The sequence below is a fragment of the Bombus vosnesenskii genome, unplaced genomic scaffold (assembly GCF_011952255.1).
Source record: "Bombus vosnesenskii isolate JDL3184/JDL3185 unplaced genomic scaffold, Bvos_JDL3184-5_v1.1 scf7180000013357, whole genome shotgun sequence".
Taxonomy (NCBI): Eukaryota; Metazoa; Arthropoda; class Insecta; order Hymenoptera; family Apidae; genus Bombus; species Bombus vosnesenskii.
The window spans coordinates 433,179-456,366 of record NW_022882991.1 but is presented as its reverse complement, the minus strand read 5'-3'; the positions used below and the strand labels follow the sequence as shown (position 1 = coordinate 456,366).

The following is a 23,188-nucleotide window of genomic DNA, read 5'->3' as shown; positions in this document are numbered from 1 at the left end:
GATCTTTTCTATCAGACGAAGGATTCACTTGCTCTGGCGATGGTTCTGACGATATGGATGATCTTGATTCGAAGATCTTGATGGCCTGGTCGCCGCAGTCTTTGGATTTCGCGTCCCACTGTACGACCCCGAGAGTTCTGCAATCAACAACGTGATTTTTCAACATGTTATACGTGTTCGCATCGTTCGTCGAAACATCTTCCAGATCGCTGGTCGTTTCTTTAGTAATGACATACACAGGACGTGTCTCTAATTCTCTTTCTTTAAAGAGGATATAAAGGGAAACAATCGTTGACTCGCGAGAAACGAAGAAAGACATAAGACGTTGGTCGATCGGAGCGGAAAGTCGTTACGCACAATTTTTTAATTTTCAATGAATTATTGTTCTTTTATTAAACATATAATAACGAGTATCAATATTTATACTAACATGGAACTTGCAGTCGGTATACTCTCGTAATTGAATTGCCTCGAATTGTCTGCTGTAAACCACGAATTCCTTCGACTCGTTACACAGCGAATCGGAACGCGTAAACGAAATAAAACTTGTTCGATAAAATAACACTATCTCTCAATAAAGAACTCGCTATCAGCTTATTAAAACGACAAACAAAATGAGCGAAAGAAACTGCAAGAAACATCGAACATAATAATTGAACGAGCAAATAATATAATTTCAGTCACAATTGTATAGTAGTCAATTGAAAAAAGAATATGATAAATCGTTAAAACAAAAAGAAACAAAAATTTGATCAGTTTCTTTCATTCTTCGTTGGTCGAAGCTAGTCCACACGGCCATGCACATTTGGTTCGTCATCGACTACAACAAGCTGCACGGTCGTCAACGAGTTACAGTTTTCGTGATGTCAGCACCAACAAAGTGACCAATCTCGATGACGACGACACGATGGTACCGAGAGTGGCTGCACTTCTTTCAAAGTTCTACCCTCGACGAAGAAGGCACTCAAATTTAAACGCAGGTCGACTTCTGGTGAGCTGTTAAGTTTCCCTGGCATGAGAAGCCACGGTTGCAGATCTGGCACACGTACGGTCGTTCTCCAGTATGACCTCGCCTATGTATAGTCAACGTGGATCTCTGAGAAAATGCTTTTGGACACTGGTCACACTTATACGGTTTTTCACCAGTATGCACCCTCCTGTGCATTCTGAGATTCTCTGAATCGGTGAAACCTTTACCACAGATGTCACAGACATATGGTTTCTCGCCAGTATGGATGCGTCTGTGTTTCTTCAAATGCTCGGCGCTGCTAAGACTTTTGCCACAATAATCGCACAAATACAGTTTCGTAGGATTGTGGCTCTCCTTGTGACGGAACAAGGATCTTTTGGTAGCCAAGACACGGCCGCAAATGTCACAGGCCGTGCTGGTTACTTTATTAGCCTTCATTTCAGGATGCATACGTCTGCAGTGAGCAGAGAGTTGTCGTCTCAGGTAGAAGGCACTACCACATAACTGACAAACGAAAGGCTTGTCGCCAGAATGTATATTGTAATGCTCCTGTAGATCTATCGCTTTACGGAAACGTTTGTCACAGTCGTTGCATTTAAAAGGAAGGTCCGCTTTATCCGTGTGTCGCAACATGTGAATGCTCAATGCTGCTAATACGGTAGTCTCGTAGTCGCATTCTTTGCACATATAGCTGGGATAGAAGTGAGTCTTCTCGTGCCTGGTCAGATCACGGAACAGACGGAACTTCTTAGGGCAGTGCTTGCAAGTTAGATCGCCAACCGTGTGTCGCATTAGATGCTTCTGGTAATTACTCTTATGTCGGAATACCTTGTTGCACGTTTTACACAGGAACTCCAACTCTGGTTTCTCTTTCTTTACTTTTAGCGTGGTCGAACGATTGGCTACTGTTGAAGTACTGCTCGCTTTGCGTCCACCCTTGCGACCTGTATGCTTCTTCATGTGTTTACGTAGATTTACATACGTTCTAAAGACTCTTCCACACTGGGCACAAGTGTTCTTGCGTTTACCCTTGTGCTCGATCTCGTGACTGTCCAACAGCGCCTGAGAGGCAAAAAACACGCCACACAGTTTGCAATGATAAGCCAATGGCAGATCCTCTTCATCGTCCTCGTCATTCACTTCTTGCTTGATAAAGTTTTGCTCCTGGTTTATCGGCAGAATGGTCGCGTTGTTGCCACCAGCCGCGTCCGCGCATTTAGCAGGCGTCGAACTCTCTGGATTCGCGTCCTTCTTCACCAGGTCGAGCTTCGTCAACATCGCCATCGGGTAATACTCTTCGGAGAAGGATAACTGGTTGTATCTGAAATATAAAAATTCGAAGGGACACATCAGTATCAGATGTCCTCGTTGAATAGTCGGAGTCTTTCCGCGCCCGGAACGCGTTTTCTCAAATCGTATACCTGGAAGAGATATCCAGCACGCTCTACGGTTTGCTTTCAATGTGAAGTCCCTGAATAGATTAACAAGTCGTAGACAATCGCATTATTAAAGTTAGTTACACGTAAGTGAGTTGTGTGAAAAGAAACAATAAGTTGCGAATATGGTATTTCGAAATTGCGTTTCTAATAATAAAAGCGATCTTGTTTGGACGATGTCAAATAGTTGTTTTATTTAACAAAATTGTACATGCAATAGTATGTCTTAATTAACTTGAAAAAATACCATGTTCCACATGATCGATTTACAAATTTTTTAGAGATCGGCCGAGAGTTGCTTGCTCTTTGCCCACAGACTCTCTTATTCTAAATTCGTTATGTACAATATCATAACGTAAATTAACATAATACTGTAGGAAATATAATATACGAAAGTGATATGTTTCGATACATTACCCGAATGATGAAATTAAAAAGGTATTCTCGGCAGATTAGAAACAAAAAAAAAAAAAAAAAAGGAGAGGTACAAAAATATAATTGATGTTGTGCAACTTATAACTTTGGCACCAATGAACATTCCTTTTCATACAATTACGTCTTTAATTCATCGCACTTGAGAATTAGAATCGATAATATGCAATGAAAAATTTCAAGTATGATAAATGTATCATCAGGTATGAAAGTAGCGTTTAAAATTTCAACCTTTCTTCGGAAAACCTGGAAAATATCCCTTTAAACCAAAAGTTCATTTTCTGTGACTCTTTTTGTAAAAACGTTATCTTTTATTGTCACTAATTTTTTAGAAACTTTCAAAGTTTTAAAGATCACTCCATTTGGTCCACAGCAACGTTCACCGTGTGCACTTTGTTGTGAGCGTTCAACGACGACCTGGAAACGAACGATTTGCTGCAAATCTCGCACTGGTACGGTCTCTGTCCTGTGTGATATCGTTTGTGAATAACCAACGTCGAGTGCTGCGTGAACGATTTTCCACACGTGTCACAAGTATACGGTTTCTCTCCGGTATGAGTTCTTTTGTGAACAACCAGGGTGCTTCTCTTGCGAAAAGCTTTGCCGCAGACATCACAGATCAACAATTTTTCCCCGCTATGAAGTCGAAGATGATCCTGAAGAGATCCTTTAGAAGATACTGATTTACCGCAAAGATGACAATCGTATTTATTTTCACCCATATGGGACTTTACGTGGAACACCAAAGAATTCTTATAAACAAACGTCTTGCCACAGAATTCACACTGGTGCTTCACAGGCTTGAAATTCGGATCGTGAACCTTCAGATGCTTCACCAAAGTATGATTATTCGGGAAAGACTTATTGCAAGAGTCACAAACGTGTTCTTTAGCTCCGTGTTTCACGTTCATGTGACCGTGTAATTCGGCGTTCGTGAAGAATCCTTTCTTGCATACTTCGCAGTATCTTGTATACTTGTCGAAATGGCGCCTCTGATGAGTAGTCAATTGGAAAGCCTGGACAAACGCGTGCCCGCACACGTCGCACACGAAATTCCTCTCTCGAGTGTGGATTCTTCTATGGACGGCTAGTGTATTGGTCCTCTTGAAGGATTTCTCGCAGATATCACACTGATAAGGTCGAGCGTCGCTGTGAGACACTCGATGGCCTTCGTAAAGATTCTTTGTCCTGAAAAGCTTTTTACACATATCACACTGATAGAACGTCTGTGCCAAGGCATCAGGATGCTTAATATCAGAGACCGCTTCCTCTTTCATTGTTTCTTTGGATTCTTCTTCGCCGTTTGAATCGTTTCTGGTCAGACTTTCAATCTTTGCGCAACGAATTTTTGGCAATGTATTTTCACATTGGTACGTTGAATAATCGTCCTCTTCTTTTATGACTGAATATAAAATTATCGATCTTTCCGTAATCACTTGTTGTTGAGTTGTTGGTTCGATCCTCGAGTTCGACAGTGACCTGCGAAGAAAATGAAAAAAAGAGTGTCGTCAATAGCGATTTTTACTTTATTAGTTTAGATCTAGCGGCAATTTCGATTTTATGAGAGGAACTGGTATTTTATTAATAAACATTTAGGTTGATTTACATCTGACAGAATACACTGGATGTATAGTAGGAATATTGTGGTGTTAGGCTTCGAATTACTTTTTACGTTTTCTTCTCTTCTTTCTTCTTCGTTCGGCTCTTGTATGTTTTATATTTCGTGTGTTTCGGGGACTTGTTTTATATAAGACCGTAATACTGTTAATAGCGTATTTATAAAATGAAAGTATTCGAATATATTTATGAAATGGAATGAAATTCGTTCTTCGATTAATAACAGTTATTACAAGGATAAAATATTCTTGTATTCCGTTGCTCGTATGAATATACAGAATATGTAATTTTTTATGGTAAATTAAAATTGTTTCTCGTATGATTGAATAAAAATCATTTATATTTCGTTCGTTATTCTCCCTTTTTGAAAAAAGTTTACAGTTTTTAAAAAAAATATTTGTGATAAATACAAATATACTTCAACCCTTAATAAAATTAACGAAAGTAAAAATTTACATATCTGTGATTTTTACAAAAATGATATTCATACATTTCGAGGAAAAATTAGTGACTATTGCATACTTCATTCTTAAAAATTATATGAAATAAATAATAACAGAACATTGTTCTTAATCTTCTGTGTATAATTCTTATTTCTCTTTGCACTTACTTCTCGTATACATCTTAAAATGCTCGTTTACAAAATAAAAACATAAAAAATGAACATAAAGTACATATATCACGTATAATATACAAAAAAAAATAAATTTATTGAAATAAAGAAATAAGTATTCACTTATTTGCACATGTGCGTTGTTAGCTTCGAGAATGTGTATTTACATGGAAAGTTATATGAATGTATTAAAAGTTTTGCACTTAATACAAAGATAAGACATCCACGAGTGTTAAGATATAATTCGTAAAATTATGTTAGTAAAATATACAATCTCCTAATTACAATATAATTAATGTCTCTGATCCTTTTTTTTATAAATATTAAGTATAGTGTTTTATAACTCTTAAATACAAACTGGTCTTGCATGTGGTATTTATACTTTCAGTAATTACACTTCTGTTATATTCGCGTTTTCTTTGATATTGCTAATTGCATATTTATTGCAATTTGTTGTATTTTATCACTAAGTTAGGCCAAGAATAATCTCGTTATTGGAAAAAAAAGAAAGACGTATATATGCAAAGTAGATTGGGATTAGGTTTATATAATGTCATTTTTGAAATTAAAGATTTTTGAATATTATGGCACATTTTAAATTGCAAGATTCTACAGTACTATTACTTTTCGTTGGTAACAACAATTTTTTATTGTTACATATATATATACTCAAATATTGCTATCAAAAGCCTATTTGCTACAGAATCTTCTGATATTCTATTTTTCTAATTCAAATATGTTCAATTTAATCAATTCCTAACTTAATTGATCCTCATTGCAATAATGCTTGATACAATTTATCAACGGTTTTATCGTTATCCTCTAACATTAGCATAATAGATTTATATTTGGAGTATTTAGTATTTGCACTTACACTTGTTTTCAGTGGAGAAATATTTCGCCACGATTATAAATATCTTACTGTGATTTTTTTTTGTAAAAAAGATTTGGAAAGTACAGGTTGGTCTTGAATAAAAAATAGCTATTACAAAAATTTGTCCTAATAGCGTGTTGACTGTCATATTGAACTTTTCTATAATGTTAATAACAATATATTTAGAAAGATTTTTAGTAAAATCCTTTTTAATCACAGTTTCTAAAAATAATTCTGTTCTAAACATACGAAAATAAATTAGATAAAAAACAATTAAAATATTTTTCATCCTTAATTTAAGTTTTAAAATTCATAATGACAATCAGCACACAAAGATCTCATAGCGCCTAACATACCTAATTTTCTACAGCAATATATCCTCTAACCAAATGCCTCATGCTCTTTACCATTCTACGTACCAAAAACCTCAGAGATTGGTACATGTATCTCTTGTTCTCAAAATACAATACCTGCCAGTAATTTTATACAAACACACATCTCTTTTTGGTTCACTTCCTTTCGTTATGCGACTTCATATGCGAATTCAGTGAACCCTGCTGCGTGAACCTTTTCTGACATACCTTACATTCATACGGTCTTTCACCTGTATGCGTTCTCAAATGTACAATCAGATATTTTCGAACGCTGAAGGCTTTGCCACATACTTCGCAAACGTGTGGTTTCTCGCCAGAATGTATACGCATATGGATCTGCAGATAAGCTTTACTCGAGACTGATTTCCCGCATATCTCACACGTGATCAGGTTCTCTCCAGTGTGTATCTTAAGGTGCACCTTTAGAGCCGCCTTCCAGTAACTTTCGAAATTACAAATATTGCACTTGTGTTTCTCTCGTTCGCCGTGAGACTTCATGTGCGTATTCAGATACGCAGCACTCGCATAAGGGGTGTTGCACACCTTGCAAACGAATGGTTTCTCTCCGGTATGTGTGAGTAAGTGTCTTTCCAGGGTTTGGTTCGTGTAGAAGCCTTTGCCGCAGATTTCACAGTGCGTCACATATTCCTCGTTATGTTTCTTTTTATGTAAACGAAGATCGTAGCCAGACACCTTCGAGATACCGCAGATATCGCACGTAAAACGTTTGTTGTGTTGCTTCAGATGTGTCTTTAAGAATTCTTCCGTTTTGAAGCATTTATTACAGAGAACACATTGAAAAGGCTTCTCCTTTTGGTGCACTTTGATCATGTGTTTCTTCAATTTCTCTTCATCCGCGAAACTTTTATCACATTCCTCGCAATGACCACCAGTTTCTTTGTAATTCCTTTCATGATCCTGCCTATGTTTTAGAAATTGAAGCTTCTTACGCATTTTTTTGTTACAGACGTCGCATTCATAAATGACCGAGCATTTTCTGCTCTCGTATTTATTGTTATAATCTATGTTAACGTTCCCCTCTGTTTCTTCTTCTTCTTCTTCTTCTTCTAGAATCAGTTTCATCTCCGTGTCGTTACTTTCTTCTAACGTGTCCGTTACTATCTCTTGATGACTGATCTGTTCGAACTCTTCAACCGTGCAAACGTCATTCTGATACTTGACCAGTTCCATATCCTCGAGCGTTTCTATCTGCTCTATTTTCGCTTCCTCCATGCTGATCTCCTGACACCTGCAATGGACAAGACTCGTCAATGTATGGAATGTAATGAGACGCAATTAACATGGTAATATACTTGTTCTCGAATAAGAAATTATCTTCCGCTTAGATACGAACCGATCACGGTATTTCTTCTGCTGTTGGTGGTTTAACATCGATAAAGATGTAATATACTTCGAAGAGAAAATTTGTAGAAAATGTCATGAAGCTTTTACGTAGAGTAAAATAAAAATGAGATGTAAAATTGTAGATACAATAGATTAAATAGCTTATAGAATATATTTATAAAAAGTTATTATAATATGTATACAATTTTTAGGAAACTTTTGAAATTTAATATTGTTAGACTTTCATGTTTGAAATTATTTTCATATTCAGTATTCTATATTCGTACACATTTCTAATTTTCATGTCAAAGTTTTTGAAGAAATCATATCGAAAATTGATATTTCGTGGAAGTTATATATTTTAAAATATACTTCAATTTTAATGTTTGTTAAAGGCTATCTAACAGTAAATTCGCAATAGTCTGTTAATTTGGTATTTATTGCCAACCAATTTGTTGCAAAGTGTAGCTATTTTTTTTAATATTTCTTCCAGCTCAAGAATCATTTATCATTTACTTACCAGCTGTCGTGCAAACCATTCGAAGATACAAAATATACTAACCTAAGGAGGCCGATCTGGATTAAATTTAAAAGTATTTGACTTTTTATTAAAATGAACTTTTTAATATTTTCATATCCTTACTAAGATATTAAAATATTACAAGCGATGTGATAATTTATGTCCATGTATCATTAATCTTATTACATTATATACAATTTACGCAACTTGTCTGTTTAAAACAATTAACATAACACATTATTCTTCCATAATACAAATTAAAATCATGGAAGAATCATATAATTTTTTCTATATTAAAAAAGAAAGATATTTTCCAACTCCGTTAGTCTTTAAATCGTTATTATTTTTAACATCTGTGAGCTATACAAATAAACACAATTGTAAAACAATTTTCACAAATCACATATTCTTATTAATAATTATTAAACTCTCAATATTTAAGACGAACTGTACGTATGTATAATACTATGTAAGAATCCACAATTTCCAATACCGTTAAAAAGATCAATAATGTTAAGTCTACGAACTAAAATAAAATAATACAATTACAATCTTTAAATTAGTCTGCTTATTAACAATAAAACATAGAATAACAATTACAGAACTCGATGAAAATTCAAGGCACCCTTCATTTAGCGACCTCGTGTCGACGCAGATGAGCGCTCAGGGTGCCTCGTTGCGTGAATCGTTTCTCACAGATTTTACATTTATAAGGCCTTTCCCCTGTATGAGTTCTTCGATGCTTAATCAGATACTTCCTCGAACTAAATGCTTTCCCGCAAAATTCACAGATCTCCGGCTTCTCACCAGTGTGTATTCTAATATGAATCTTCATATACTGTCTCCTGATCAATTTACCGCAAACCTCACAAGCCACCTGACTTTCTCCCGTATGCGTCCACAGATGTTCCTTATAACAGTAACTGTAGAATGTCTCGAACCCACAAATCTCGCATCTGTACTTCCTCCTATTCTCAGGCTGACTGTGAATCTTCATGTGACTTCTCAAATAAACTCTATTACCGAAAGACTTGTGACAAACCTCACAAATACATGGTTTATCATTACTATGCACGCTCATGTGCGTTTTCAACGTTGCCTTTAAGTAAAATCCCTTGTTACACACCTCGCAAAATTCAGTGAATTCTTTATTGTGCCTCCTAATGTGAATCTTCAAATAATATTCAGAAGTCAATTTGGCACCGCATACGTGACAAATATGAGGCGCTCCATGCAATGTTTTATGAACATTTAGATATTTCTTCTTCTTAAAAACTTTATGACACACGTTGCACTCGATCGGATCAGTAGAAACATTTGGTTCCTTCCGTTTCGTTTTTATCGTTTTGTCCTTCGCTTTATGCTGTTTGCTCTCAGCTATTGTCAACTCTTTGCATCGACCTCGTCGATGCTTGAACAGTTGTACCTTCTTCGTGAAACTTTCGCAGCACGCGTCACACGTGTATTTCTTTTCAGCTTTTTTCAATGCCTCCCGAGTTCGAAGGATCGATTGCTCGGTTCTGTGTACCAACAGAGCAGCCTCCGTGTCGAACTCCTCATCACAGGATTCGCATCGATACGATGCTTCCTGGACGACGTGAGAGTTATCGATCACTTTGTTCACAAACGATCGAGCTTCCTCGTTGGACGATTTAGCGGTGCGAGACTGATTCCGTTTGGCTGGTATCGTCTTCACGCTTTTCGGTCTGCAAAAAGACAACAAAGCGTGAGCTGCCTTATAAATCGGACGCTTGCACGCACAGAACGAGGACGTTACTTAAGTAGTTAATTCAGTTTTCATGAAACGTCGAGTCAAGGAAAGATGTCTGGAAGTGGAACTTGATTCCAATTTTGCTTTACTTTATCTTCAAAGCTAAATCTGTTTTCTTTGTCGATAGCAGATTATGTTTCTTTTTATGATAAAAATATTAATCATATGAATCGAGAATAACTATACAGTTAACACAATTGAAAGAAGATGAAGCTACTTACTGCACAAAGCCAGTCAAACAGCGATCAATGATTCGTGAGAGACAATTTCTTCGAGGAATCGTTTGGATAAATGATATGAGACAGACAATTGTATCGTGGACACGTTGCACAAAATGCACACAGCCATGAAAAGCATGCCGAAGGAATGTAACTTGGAAAAAAGCTCGATGTCAGATTTCTGTAATATTCGCGTCGCTAAAAGCATCGTTAGGAACTTCCGATCATCAGAACTGATAAACAACGATATTCGCGATAAAAATGAAAAATAAAGAGTATTCGCAATTTAAATAACGCTACTAATTTACATAGAATAATGAACGAAGTTTTATGTGTGTAAATATAAAACAAAATATTTACTGTATTGTTTATTTTTATGAATTTGTTTACAAAAAAAGACTATTGTTCTATCTGAGTTGGACAATAAACAATGATTAGATATCTTGTAGAAATAATCAGGCTTCAACGGTTTCATGCATTCATTTGTTTCATACACTCTGTGATTTATATACATCTGCGAAATTAATGAGTTGAATCATTAGAAATTTAGGCATCAAATTTCATCCTTCTTCTCAATCATAAACGATGATCTTAAACCCTATAAACATTTTAACTCATGTAATTAATACTATCTACATTTAATGATACACTAAAACGACATATCACACTACGACTACTAGCTTTAATGATAGGATATAAAAGAACTATTTTCCCAGTTACTATGCACCAAGTATAACAAAAGCCACACGATAAATAAGAAGTTCAGTATAATATTGAACGCAATGACGCTAGCTTTATAAATTAAGAGAAGTGCGATGCCACGAATGAAAACGTTTAACTAGAAAAAAAAATTATTTTTTAGGGTAATCACTATATATCGTAATCATTTCATACATTTATCAGAAAAAGCATTATCACAAATTAAAGTACTGTTTTTCACATAATCCTAATCGTTTATAGTAGTGCAATTTATGTGATTGTTTCTCCGCTTAATTTATTTGCATTCGCCAAGCATAACTACCAACGATTAAGGCTCCCTTAGAAGTCAAAACAGTGAATTATATCTGTTAACTCCGTAACTAATGCCTATTGTATATGCATTATAATTCATTAATTCGGATATCTTAAATGCATGTGTCTTTTCCTGCGGAAAACACACCGCGCAATAACTAAGGCACTATCGTATAGTAATCGTATAAGTATATTGTTGTACACTAATTTAAAGCACCCCTCGCAAAATTCTATTCTATGGTAAATCACATACGCGTGTAAAAGAAAAGTTGAGTATTGAAGTAATATAATAGTAAAAAATGTTTAGAAGCGTGGACGGTTGTATTAACATAAAATTACATGTAAAAAGTTTCGTTCGACGCTCGTACATGAATACAGTATCCAACATGAGACTTTAAAATATGTAATAATTGATAAGAGTTATTATTCTATACATTTACGATTTTTCGTATTCTATACGTAAAGTTAAAAAGAAAAAGGAAACTGTTAATTTACAATTAATCTTACCTAAACGTGTTAATAAAATGGAATACTTGCTAGAATGTACGTACATATGATTATTACGTAAATGTAACCCTCGTACAAGATTGTAATATATAAAACAGTTAAATGCAAATGTAAAAAAGAAACTCAAAAATATTCTTAAGCCGAGATTCTAACTAGAATTTTCACCAGTTTAATGAATGATTAATAGTCATGTTAGCGAGGAACTCATATAGCACTCTTTTATTCGATAAATTCAAACTGGCATCATGATTCGTTCTTAAAACTTTCAGTATCTCGTCAAATACTATTCCAATGTATAAAATAAGTATGGAAATAGTTAACAGCGGTTCAACATGGAACCAAATGTGCGTAGAATAAATGCTCAAAACAGTAACGTGAAATATCTCTCTCAACGTTTCGATTTTTCTTGTTCCACGATTTCTATCATCGTATAAAAATAAATGAGCATTTGAATAATAATCGCTGACTAAATAACTACCTTTCTCTTCATCACAAATAATACAAATACTCCACTCTATCTAGTTAAGCATAAGTAACATTTTCCTTAACGAATTAATAACTCTTCTACAAGGCCTTGATTTCACAATAGATAATCGATTATTCGAAATATCCTAACTAGGTAACAATATAGTAATTGTATCAAGAGGCTGTTCTTGTTGAACATCCTGTTCTTGCTGCAACTGCTGTTGCTGCTGTTCTTGTTGCTGTCGTGCACTCTGCTTAGCATGCGTCTTTAAATGTGAATTCAACATCGTTTTCGAGGCAAAAGATTTATGACAACAGGTGCAAGGATATGGCCGATCTCCGGTGTGTCCCCTGAGGTGCACCACCAGAGTGGTTCGTTGAGTAAACCGTTTCTCGCAGTGGGTGCACTTATGCGGTTTTTCTCCAGTATGTGTGCGTCGATGAACGCTCAGATAGTTCTGCGAGATAAACCCTTTACCACAGAGGTCGCAGACATGCGGTTTCTCTCCTGTATGCTTGCGCAAATGTACGGTCAAGTATGTCTTACTAGAGACAGCTTTGCCACAAACTGGGCAAATATATTCGTTCTGGGAGCCTGCGTTTCCGTGCGTCTTCATGTGTACCAATAATACCTGCTTCCTGGAGAAACGCTTGTTGCAGAGCTCGCAATGGTGTTTTCTCTGAGGTGGCACGTAATCGGGCTGATGCAGCTTCGCGTGCAATCTCAAACCTTGACGATATCGAAAAGGAGCACTACATATTTCGCATTGAAACGGTTTTTCATCAGAATGCATGGATTGATGCTCTTCGTAGCTCCTGGAAGAAACGAAATTGGCACCACAAATGTCGCATTCGTACTCGTTATTGTGACGTTTCTGATGGAGGATTAGATTCTCTCTATGCTCTGTAACATAGTCGCACATTTCGCAAGCGTATCTCTCATCCGTTTCATGCTCTGATTGGTGCTCTTTAAATTCGGAGATTGTTGTGAAACTGCGACCACAGTGCTCGCAAACAAACTGATCCTCTTGTAATTGTGCTTCGTCCTGTTCGTGCATTTTTAAATGTAGAGCGAGAGCATGCTCGGAAACGAAACCATCTCCGCAGAGATTGCACTGCACGATATCATCAGCGATGATTATCTCCGCTTTCCCCACGTTCGGAACATGCATACGATTCGCGACGAGCAGCTGCTCTGTATCTTCGTGATCAAACATCTCATCGTTCGGGCCGCATTCTTGCTCATCCTGAGGTACCATCTGAAGCTTTGACACAAAATATCTGGAAAGAAGAGAGACACAAAACGTAGATCAATCAACGTATTATTTCTATGCGATCGATATACTGTACTCTTTCCTTTTAGGGGGTTTAATAATGGTCTTATTTTGTCAGATTTTTTCGGGGACAAGTGTACGCCTTTACGAGATTAAGTACTTCATAAAGTGCCTCGGTGCTTTCCAGTATTTTTTCCTTCATCGCGTTCTTACGTTTAAACTTCTTCGGAGCTCGTAAATTTACACAGTGTATTGTTAAAACGCGTTTATCTTAATACGAACGAGAATGCCTAATTTGTAAATATATTACTCAATGAAATTATAACATACTCCCACACGGTCTTTCCAATACTCGATTTTATTTAATGCGATCGAGTTTTCGATTTAACGATAATTTTTTTTACCATATTCAATTATTCAATATATTTGATGCTTATACAAATTAATAAATAAAAAGAATGGTTAAAAATGTTGCTGCGATAATTGCTTGCCTATGTATGTAGGCAATAATTATACAAAATAAATACTTATTGTTGCATTATATATTTACCGTATCAATAATACCGGTAAATATTAAAAAAAGTATACAATAATTTGTAATTGAAAATATGATTGTATTTTTTTTAAACGTAAAGTCTCTGCCGTACACTTACCACATGCTGCTCTATATTACCGACGATCCAATCACGTGATACATCCACCATCTTGAATTTATGTTCGAGTTTCTAATCGAATATGTGTATTTAATTTTAAGGACATTCAGTAACTAATATTAAAGAAAATGAAACTCAAGAGGAAATTTGTCGAACCGCTTATTTATGTATATCACATAAGTCTGGTTTAAATATTAAAATTTACTATTGTTGAGTTAACAGAATTAAAAAAAAAATGTATACAAAATTTTGTTCAATATAAAAGTTACACAGTGATTTAGCACTATTGTCACAAAATATTCTTTATCCAATATAAGTTGCTAAATTCGACGATGAAAATTAAAATTTATTATAAATGCTCGAACCACCATACCATTCTCTCTCAATATAATTCAATATAAATTATTAGTAGTAAAAAAAAGAAATACTATTCTCCAAAATGGATATACAACTCTCTAGTAACATTGAAAACTTTAATTAGACGAAAAATTACATTCAGGAGTGATAAAATTCTTAGAAATCTTTTAGCAACGATTACGTCCAACGATTAATTATAACTATGTTATTCAGAATATCAATAGCAGAGATCTTGTTTTTCACGAGATTACATAGAAATATTTAAGCGTCTTCATACTTACGTTTTACGATATTCATATGTAGTGACCCTGTACTTACATTAATTAGAGGCACATGAATTCATTGTTAATGCTGAAACGCTAACTATATCACCTCGATCTACCAGTTTAACTAAAAATGCTTAAAATAATCGTATACTCGTACATTAATCGTATGCTAATGCTTTTCTATCTATTATAACGATATTTTAACATCAAATAATTTTTAACACTTTATACGCAATTATTACAATTAGCTCTTCCTATGTAGAACGTCTTTTTCATATTTCGTCGATTAAAACTTCTCAAAAACTCTATCTTTTAGGCACATTAAAAAGTTAGTTCGTTAAACAGGTACTAATTTTAGTTGAAGCAAATTTCGTGTTTGAAATCGACATTTTCGAACAAAATTTCGCGATTCTAAAAGTCAAAGAAATCGAAAAAGGTATACTAGAGCGCTTAAAATATTTCGAATATACACGAACAAACAGTATCACAGTGACGACATGCATATTACACATAAGATTAGTTAATAATTATTAATAATAATTATTAGTTAATAATTTCGTTTATGTACCCCTGGTACTAATTAACAAATTCGTCGAATTCAACGAATTTAAAAATACGATAGATTATTACTATGGTTGAATTTTGTAAAGATGTTTACACGATCGTTGTGACGAATTCGCGCAATACGCGTTATAATTGATCTTCTATTTTTTAAGCGATTTAAGGCACTTCGAGAATGATTTTCTAGAAAGAAACCACCTTTGTTAAGCAAAATAACAATTTCGAACCGAATTTTCTCAAAAGTAGAAAGAAATTTAATTTCCTAACTAATACACATATACCTATTTCTATCGCGATTAGAAACGAGTGCAAATACGCAACTGCTCTTGCACCATCATTATAACAGACTAAAATTTAACCAACAATTAAACAATAACGTGAAAAAAATCGTAAACTTCCGTAACACAACTCGAATATCGATATATCTTGCATATTTTCGTTATTTACGAAATAATTAAATTTATACTTTTTTTTAACGTACACCCGGTTGACAAACGTTTCTTATCGTACGATCACGACGATCGAGTTCAATGCTTTTTCATGTGATTCAGCATGATCGTTCTGGTAACGAATCCTTTACCGCACAATGTGCAGGTATAAGGACGTTCTCCAGTATGATATCGACGATGGACGGTAAGCGTGGATGCTTGTGTAAATGATTTGCCACACATAGCACAAAGATACGGTCTCTCTCCTGTATGGATACGTTGATGCACCACGTAATACTTGCGATGTGTAAAACCCTTGCCGCATACGTCGCATACGAGCGGCCTGGACCTATGTACAGCCTTATGGGTAGTCAATGACTCGATGCTTGCGAATTGTTTCGAGCATGAATCGCACGGATACGAGACTACCGATTTGTTTGACGATGCCATGGTACCGCTAATACTGCTAGTGACCGGATCACCGGAAGACACTACGGTGTCAGTTATCCTATCGTTGGCTGTCAGGATCGGTTTGTGTGTTTTCGCGTGATGATTGTACAAGTTTCGCGTCTCGAAACGCATTAAGCACCTAGGGCAGGAATAAGGCTTTTCCTGGCCAACCTCGTGCATCCTCCTGTGCCGCTCGAGAAGCGTACGATACCGGAAACTAGCTTGGCAACGATCGCAGGCGAACGTCTTCTCTACGTTCACCGACGTCGATATGGTCGGGATCGGTGCGCAGGAGGTTGCCACTGGCGCGGAATGCGTCACCTCGTGCATCCTCAAGTGACTCAGAGCGTAGAAACTTCGTGAACAAATGGCGCACGAGTACCTCATTGGATTCTCTATATTGTGCTCGAACTCCGGCAGAGTCGGATGACTCGTTCTTATATGGTAATTCAGTTTCAGAGCGCTTCGAAACTCAAGGCCACAGGTGGGACACGGATAGGATTCAGTGACGATCTGCACATGATCCAAGAGAATCTGATCGGTACAAATGGACGGCAAATGGGATGGGACGGTTTGATACGTTGAGGGCATCATCGACGACTGATTGGAGAACATAGAGTTGTTCTGAAGCAAGGTACAAGTGACCGGTAAACCGGTATCTCCCGTCTCGGGCGATGGCGAAAGTATTTGACGTAGCATCCCCGACAATCCGCCGAACGTCTCGCTTCCTTCCCTGAAATCGACAAAACCCAAGGACAATGCAGCGGCGAATAGCACCGTACGATACACATAGGCATTGTCTTTTGATTCGTTCCTGTGATCTTACTTTCTTTCTTGCAATAGGCGGCGGTGAGAAAAGATACGAAAGCGGAGAAATAGAGAATTTACGCTGCGTGATAATTTCTGCATAGTGACCGTGCAAGGTGCTTGGGCATTGTGGTTTCCCTTCTAAAGACACAGCAGTAAAGAGAGTGCGACGAGAGCGTAAGTGCAAATCGAGCTTAGAGAGTTTTGTGTCGTCATCGTTCTCCGTCGAACATCTTCACGATCTTCTTTATTAGTACGAAGAATATTATATATTACAAGACTATATTATATTCCTCAGATAAGAGTATATTCGTTTCGGAAGATCGTAAAGAAATTATTCTTTGTATTTTCACTTTACCTTTGCAGTTTATACGATATAGTTGTCTCGTCCTTTGAAAATTTAAACGTATTATTTTTATGTATAAATAAGATATTAAACAAGGAAGTTATACTTGACATTTTTCACGATTTTATTTATATTAAATTAATTAGTAATGAATCTAATTAAAGAAGATGGAAAAAATTCGCGCGTTTTAATTCTATCTTGAACTATCTCTCGCTTTTCCACGTCTCTAGACTCATGATGAAGTAATTGGCATAAACCGAGAAAGAAATTAAAGGTTTCTACAGCAAACCAGCAGAAGAAGAAAAGTTAAGCTACAAAATTTGGCAAAAAAGTTAGAAGAAAGCAAACCCTTGCTAAAAAGTCGTCATCTTTACTAAGATACAGTACTTTTAAAGATCAGATTATTGTAATATTAAATGAAAATTGGATCCTCACCTTTATGTCGATTGTCCAACATCCATGCAGTCTCTTCTTATTTTCTTTCACCACAAACTTCTAATTAACAGTCTTTGCAAAAAAATGTTCACTCACGTTATAATATAAAAACGTCAAAAGTTTTAATGGTATCTATAAATTACGATAAAATATGATAAATATACAGTAACAATTTTAAACGGAAACAAGAAATGTTTCAAATTCCACACTGTTCTCAAATCGTAACTCGTAATCGGAAAATACATTGCGCAAATATAACATTGCGTGCATCCGTATTACCTTCAGTGTACCGATGCAAATACACTGCGCCACAAATATACAAAACGAAACGCAAACAATTGCATTCTCACCGGCGCGTAAACGCAGCCTGGTTTTATTAAGCATCGAAAAATGCAAAATTTTGCATAACGTATCGATTGCTTTTTGAACCATGTCATAAACAAAATAATTCGCGCGACATAATAGTGCGCGATCAAAATTTCTATAACACAAGCGCAGCGAATTTTCAGCAAAAAATATGCTGAGACGCGCGCTGGGAAGCTCCAAAGAATAAAATCACGAATTCTTTGGAAACATCGCGTAAATGTAAATGGAAAGCAATAAATTTTGTAGAAATCATACTTATATACTATTAAATAAGAGCCCGAAAATATACAAAAACTTGATACTCGCCTTCAATAAAATTTTGTCTGAAGTCCTCTTCATGTTTCTCAATACGATGATTATTCTTCGATTCTTCGTCACATCTCGATTAATTATTACTCTAATTAATTTATTTTTTTCGTTTTAAATGAACTTATTTTTGCTCGTAAAACACTCGATTGTTTTGGACCGGCACCTAACATGAATGCCAGCCACAAGTGGTATTGATTGAAACCGAACTCGTGGCAAGAACACCACACGACTTATCAGCGGGTGTTGTGCGCAATTAACAGAACGATAGCACTTACAGACTAACCGATATACTAAATGTTACTGTGGTCCTGACGATAATGTAAAAGCGTAGGCATTGGAAAGCACGAAGACGACAAGAAACGGTATTTGATTCTCTTTTCTTTTTTCTCTTTTTACGAATCATAACGGTTTGGTGACACTTTTATTATGCACCAAGCGTCTATTATATCGTGACGTTAGCTTACGAAATATTAGTTTGTGATTTTTGGTCGGCCTATTGTTAGCCGTGTGCGGCATTTTGTGCCTTCACGTAAGCGTGGGATATTGATACTGACAACATGTAAACATCTGGTTCTCAATTGAACAGAGGGATTAAATACCTGTTGTGCGTTAAGTGCTACACAACAATTGATTCACTTACGTACATGTTAAAAAACAGGTCGTACAGGTGTTAATAGACTGGATCGTAATTAGTAGAATCCCTCTGTCCATTTATTGTACATGTATCAATAATAACTAGGACAGAGTTCATTTAAATAGGAAAGTTGTAACAAAGTCGAATCTAAACAATGTGTGCGATATCAGAATTTCAAATGTTATGTTTCACTTATTCTTATTGAAATGAACTCTAAGTACATGCTATCACATGTAAGAATATTCAGGTATTTTGCAATTTGTTTTTTAAAGTGAACACACCCTTGTACAAAAAGACTGATATTTTACCTAAATGTGAATATGCTATACGCATAATTAAATAGTTCTGTTGAAATGAAATACAAAGTCAATTATTGAAATATTGAAGAAAACATCAAATTGCAAAATACAGAGAGCCAAAGATGGTTGTGGGGTGTGTATTAACTTACCTTATCATCCCACTGCACCTTATTTATTTCAATTAGGTGGCTAACTCTTATGTATCTTATTTCAAAACCAAAAATTAAAAGTGTCTTTTATCTTAAAGTCAAAAATTAAAACTATACAGAGTACATGCAATCATAATAAGAATAAAAATAATGTGAATAAACTATTATTTAAAATATTATATACATTGAAAAATGATTAATTTGGACACATAAAATGTTTTTTAGATAGTAATATTTAACTCCTAAATACAAAAGAAAGAAAAGTGATTCAGACTCAAATTACGTGAAATATTATAAATATACAAGTTTCTGATGTTTTCAATAAAAGTCACTGTACAAGTAATCGGAATCAAGTAATCACAAATCAAAACACGTAACTTGGCTCAAATTATACAAGTTTGAAGTTTGTTAAAAGAAAAAAGCTATTAACATGTAAATTACATATACATGTTTTAATGTACATGTAAATGAACATTAAAATGTCTGTGTAAATGTTTGCGATTACCACAACAAAATAGCATCTTTGGCTCTTGAGATGTAACATACGGATAAAAGACTCACCCAGATTTGGGATCCCCGTCAGTTGGTTGTGGAATTGGCATCTCAGGCATATCTGATATTTTTTGTTGCTGTAGCCCAGAAGGACCTGCCTCGTCGCAAGCCAGGGAAACATTTACAAAGGTTGTGGGCTCTATGGTTCTATTGCTGGGATCCTCTTCACTTTCTTCTTTTACAGGTAGACCTAATGGAAGAGGATAGAAACATATATAAATTCATTTCTTTTATACAGATGTTCAAAATTTGGAAAGGAAAGGAGAAAAATACAAAGATTTTGTTATAAAACCTACCTTCATCTCCGTCGCAATCTTCATCAGAGTTTTCATCATCTTCACTACTTTCCTCTTCATCTTCTTGTTGCGTAGTGCTTGTTTGATTCTGCGGTATTTGGTTATGTGTGGTTTGTGAACTTGGACCAGGTACTGCCTGAACGGTTTGTACAGTATTACTGCTTGTGTCCATAGGAACTGAGGTGATTTGTTGTTGATTAGCACTTGATATCATCATGGGTATACCCAAACCCATGTTGTCCATCATAGCCATCCCCATATTGTTTTGATGCTCTCCCACTTGCTGCATCACATTGCCATCTAACCTGTTCTCTGAATTCTGTTCTTGTTTCATTACACTCTGTAATTGAACATAAGAAACAAAATTTATTTATTATTTTCAAATATTTTATATTTCATATAAGTAAATAAAAATATTTTTCATCTTTTATGACTACAAATAAAATATAACCTTCAAATGCACTGTTACTTTAAAGTATAATAAAATTACTAACGGACATTTTAAGTATGAATGTCAATTAGAAATAGCAAAGTTCAATAAATTGAACAATTAAAAAACTTACGAAAGTAAAGATTAATAATATTTAAATATTTTTATCAGTAACAGTAACAGTAACTAAGGTAAACATGGAACTGAATGCCAAAAAAAATAAAAGACTATCTATGCTTTTAGATTTTGTTATGAATCGAATATAATAACAAATATTATATGGAAAAAAAATTACCGTATTGAGAACATTGGTAACATAACCCTGTTTGTCTTCTAAACTGACTTCTCCCAGCCATTGTAATAGTTGTTTCTCTGCGTTTGCAGTAGTATTCCAAAATTGATAAAATAATTCTACTTTATACACACAATCATCGCATATTTTTTTGGGTAACTTATCTTCTCTTGTAAGCTGAAATCATATGTAAAAAAAAAACAATTTATAATGAATTTTATGTTTATGTACATAATGAAAGTAGTTTTCTATAGCGAATTTAATATTCCATGAATATTATGAATGACACAAATCATAAGTCATAAGATAAATTAGTAATCATAGTAATACTGCATAACAAATTTAAAACATTTGTTGGGAATATTTAAAGAATAAATCAATGTAAATGATTCATATTTCATTTAAATAATATCCAGAAAATATTCAACCAAAACAGATTCTAAATAATTATTATTTATTTATTATACATTGAATCATTTACCAAATTCAAAATCTGTAAATAAATAATTGCAACAATAAATATAAGAATTAAATTAATCGAACTTTTTCACAAAAGCAATTTCAAAGTATTATGTCGCAACATTGAAAACAACTATTAATGGAACGACTTCAAAAAGTACGAATAGTCAATTATAGGTACTTATTTTATAATAGAAACAATGATGTCGAAAGCAAGATGTCGAAAAGGAAGATTATTCGGTTATAGTTGCTGTGAATAAAGAAATACTGTGAATTGTCACTTTCGAATGAAAATAACAACGGGCTGTTATTCAGACGATGATGAAAAAATTTGGGTAGATCCGCAATACATTAAGGTACGGAAAAAAGCGCGGCAAAATTCTATTAAATAATTCGTAGCGTCGTGGATGAGTTGGAGAGAATGAACAGAAAAGAAAAGATAAACAGTACAGCACCAGAAATAAGGCTATTTGGATATTGATGGTCTGGAACTGTATGAAATTTCTTGTCTATAGGGCGATCTCTAAAATGATCGGAGGCAAATACATCTACTGGGAGGTCGAAAAGTCGTGGACGATTAAGGAAATGCGGTGTATCTATGAAAATGCACAAGATGGCGGATCGCCATTGTCGAAGCGATGGCGTAGTTGGCTTACCTTGACCGGCAGGCAAGCGGCGATCTTGAGAAATATTTGCCGTACGTCTCCCTCACCCTCGAAAATTGGCACCGAAACACGATCCTTCACAAGACATAATCGACACAGGTCCAGATAGTCGAGGGAGGACATTTTACCATGTAAAACGCCAGCTCGAGACGCAAAACCGCGCCCGTAGACGCGAACGCTGTTTCAATCCAAGCCGGAGAAGACCCCGCGTTCTTCGGTACGCGTCGTTTGCTCACTGTAACTCGGCCAACTTCGTGGCTGTTCGGTTATCTTCGACTCTCTCGGCTAACTTCGGAGATACTCGGCGGAATGATTGCGTATCGATCACGTCGCACTCGAAGCCAACAGCTTTTACACACGACAGTTTCGAACATTACGGAGATTCCTTCCTTTCGAATTCATTGTTATTTAATATGGACGGACTGCACCATCACCGTAAATTTATTGCCAGATCGGAGAAATTGAAATTTTCACGGTACTTATTATGTTTTTTAGTTGATTTTATCTTTTTATCAAATTTTTACTATATAATTAAATTACATCGCAAGATGGCTACAATCTCTGGTCGATCTTATGTTTCATTTTAAATAATGAAAGTATAAAGTGTACAGAGTATTGTGTATGTTAGACTTGCCTCTGATATATACTGATTGATCGCCCAGGTGTTTAAGAGGTCGGCCAAGTTAATGCAAACCTATCAAATTTTCATGCACAATTACTCCCACTTCTACGCGCGGATACAATCACGCATGATCAAACAGACAGCGTACGCTTGTCGATGAACAGTAAGAATAAATCGGAGCTTTATGAAGAATATATCGAAACTCATTGTTAGTTACGTTAACATTATATTAAAACTTCATGAATTCACAATGAATTTACGTTCATTGCTTCAAAAATTAAGTGTATTTCATGTCTTTTCGAATTACAAATTTTTTTTGTAAGTATTCGGTAATAGTCACGTGACTTATTCGGAAATAGTAGGAAACATGTTTTGTTGACGATTTT

At 35.3% G+C, this 23,188-nt stretch overlaps 1 protein-coding gene across 1 annotated transcript in view; it reads right to left on the bottom strand.

The window, feature by feature from the left end:
* LOC117237095 overlaps positions 1-22,887 on the bottom strand; it is a 67,046-nt gene extending 44,159 nt beyond the window's left edge. The window contains exons 1-4 of the mRNA XM_033500721.1: positions 22,172-22,887; positions 21,060-21,233; positions 20,335-20,674; positions 20,048-20,228 (exon numbers count right to left, since the gene is read on the bottom strand). Of these exons, the coding sequence (XP_033356612.1) occupies positions 20,048-20,228; positions 20,335-20,674; positions 21,060-21,233; positions 22,172-22,303 (827 nt within the window). The 5' untranslated portion in view covers positions 22,304-22,887. The remainder of the gene's footprint in view (positions 1-20,047; positions 20,229-20,334; positions 20,675-21,059; positions 21,234-22,171) is intronic.
* Between the last annotated feature and the right edge of the window lie 301 nt (positions 22,888-23,188).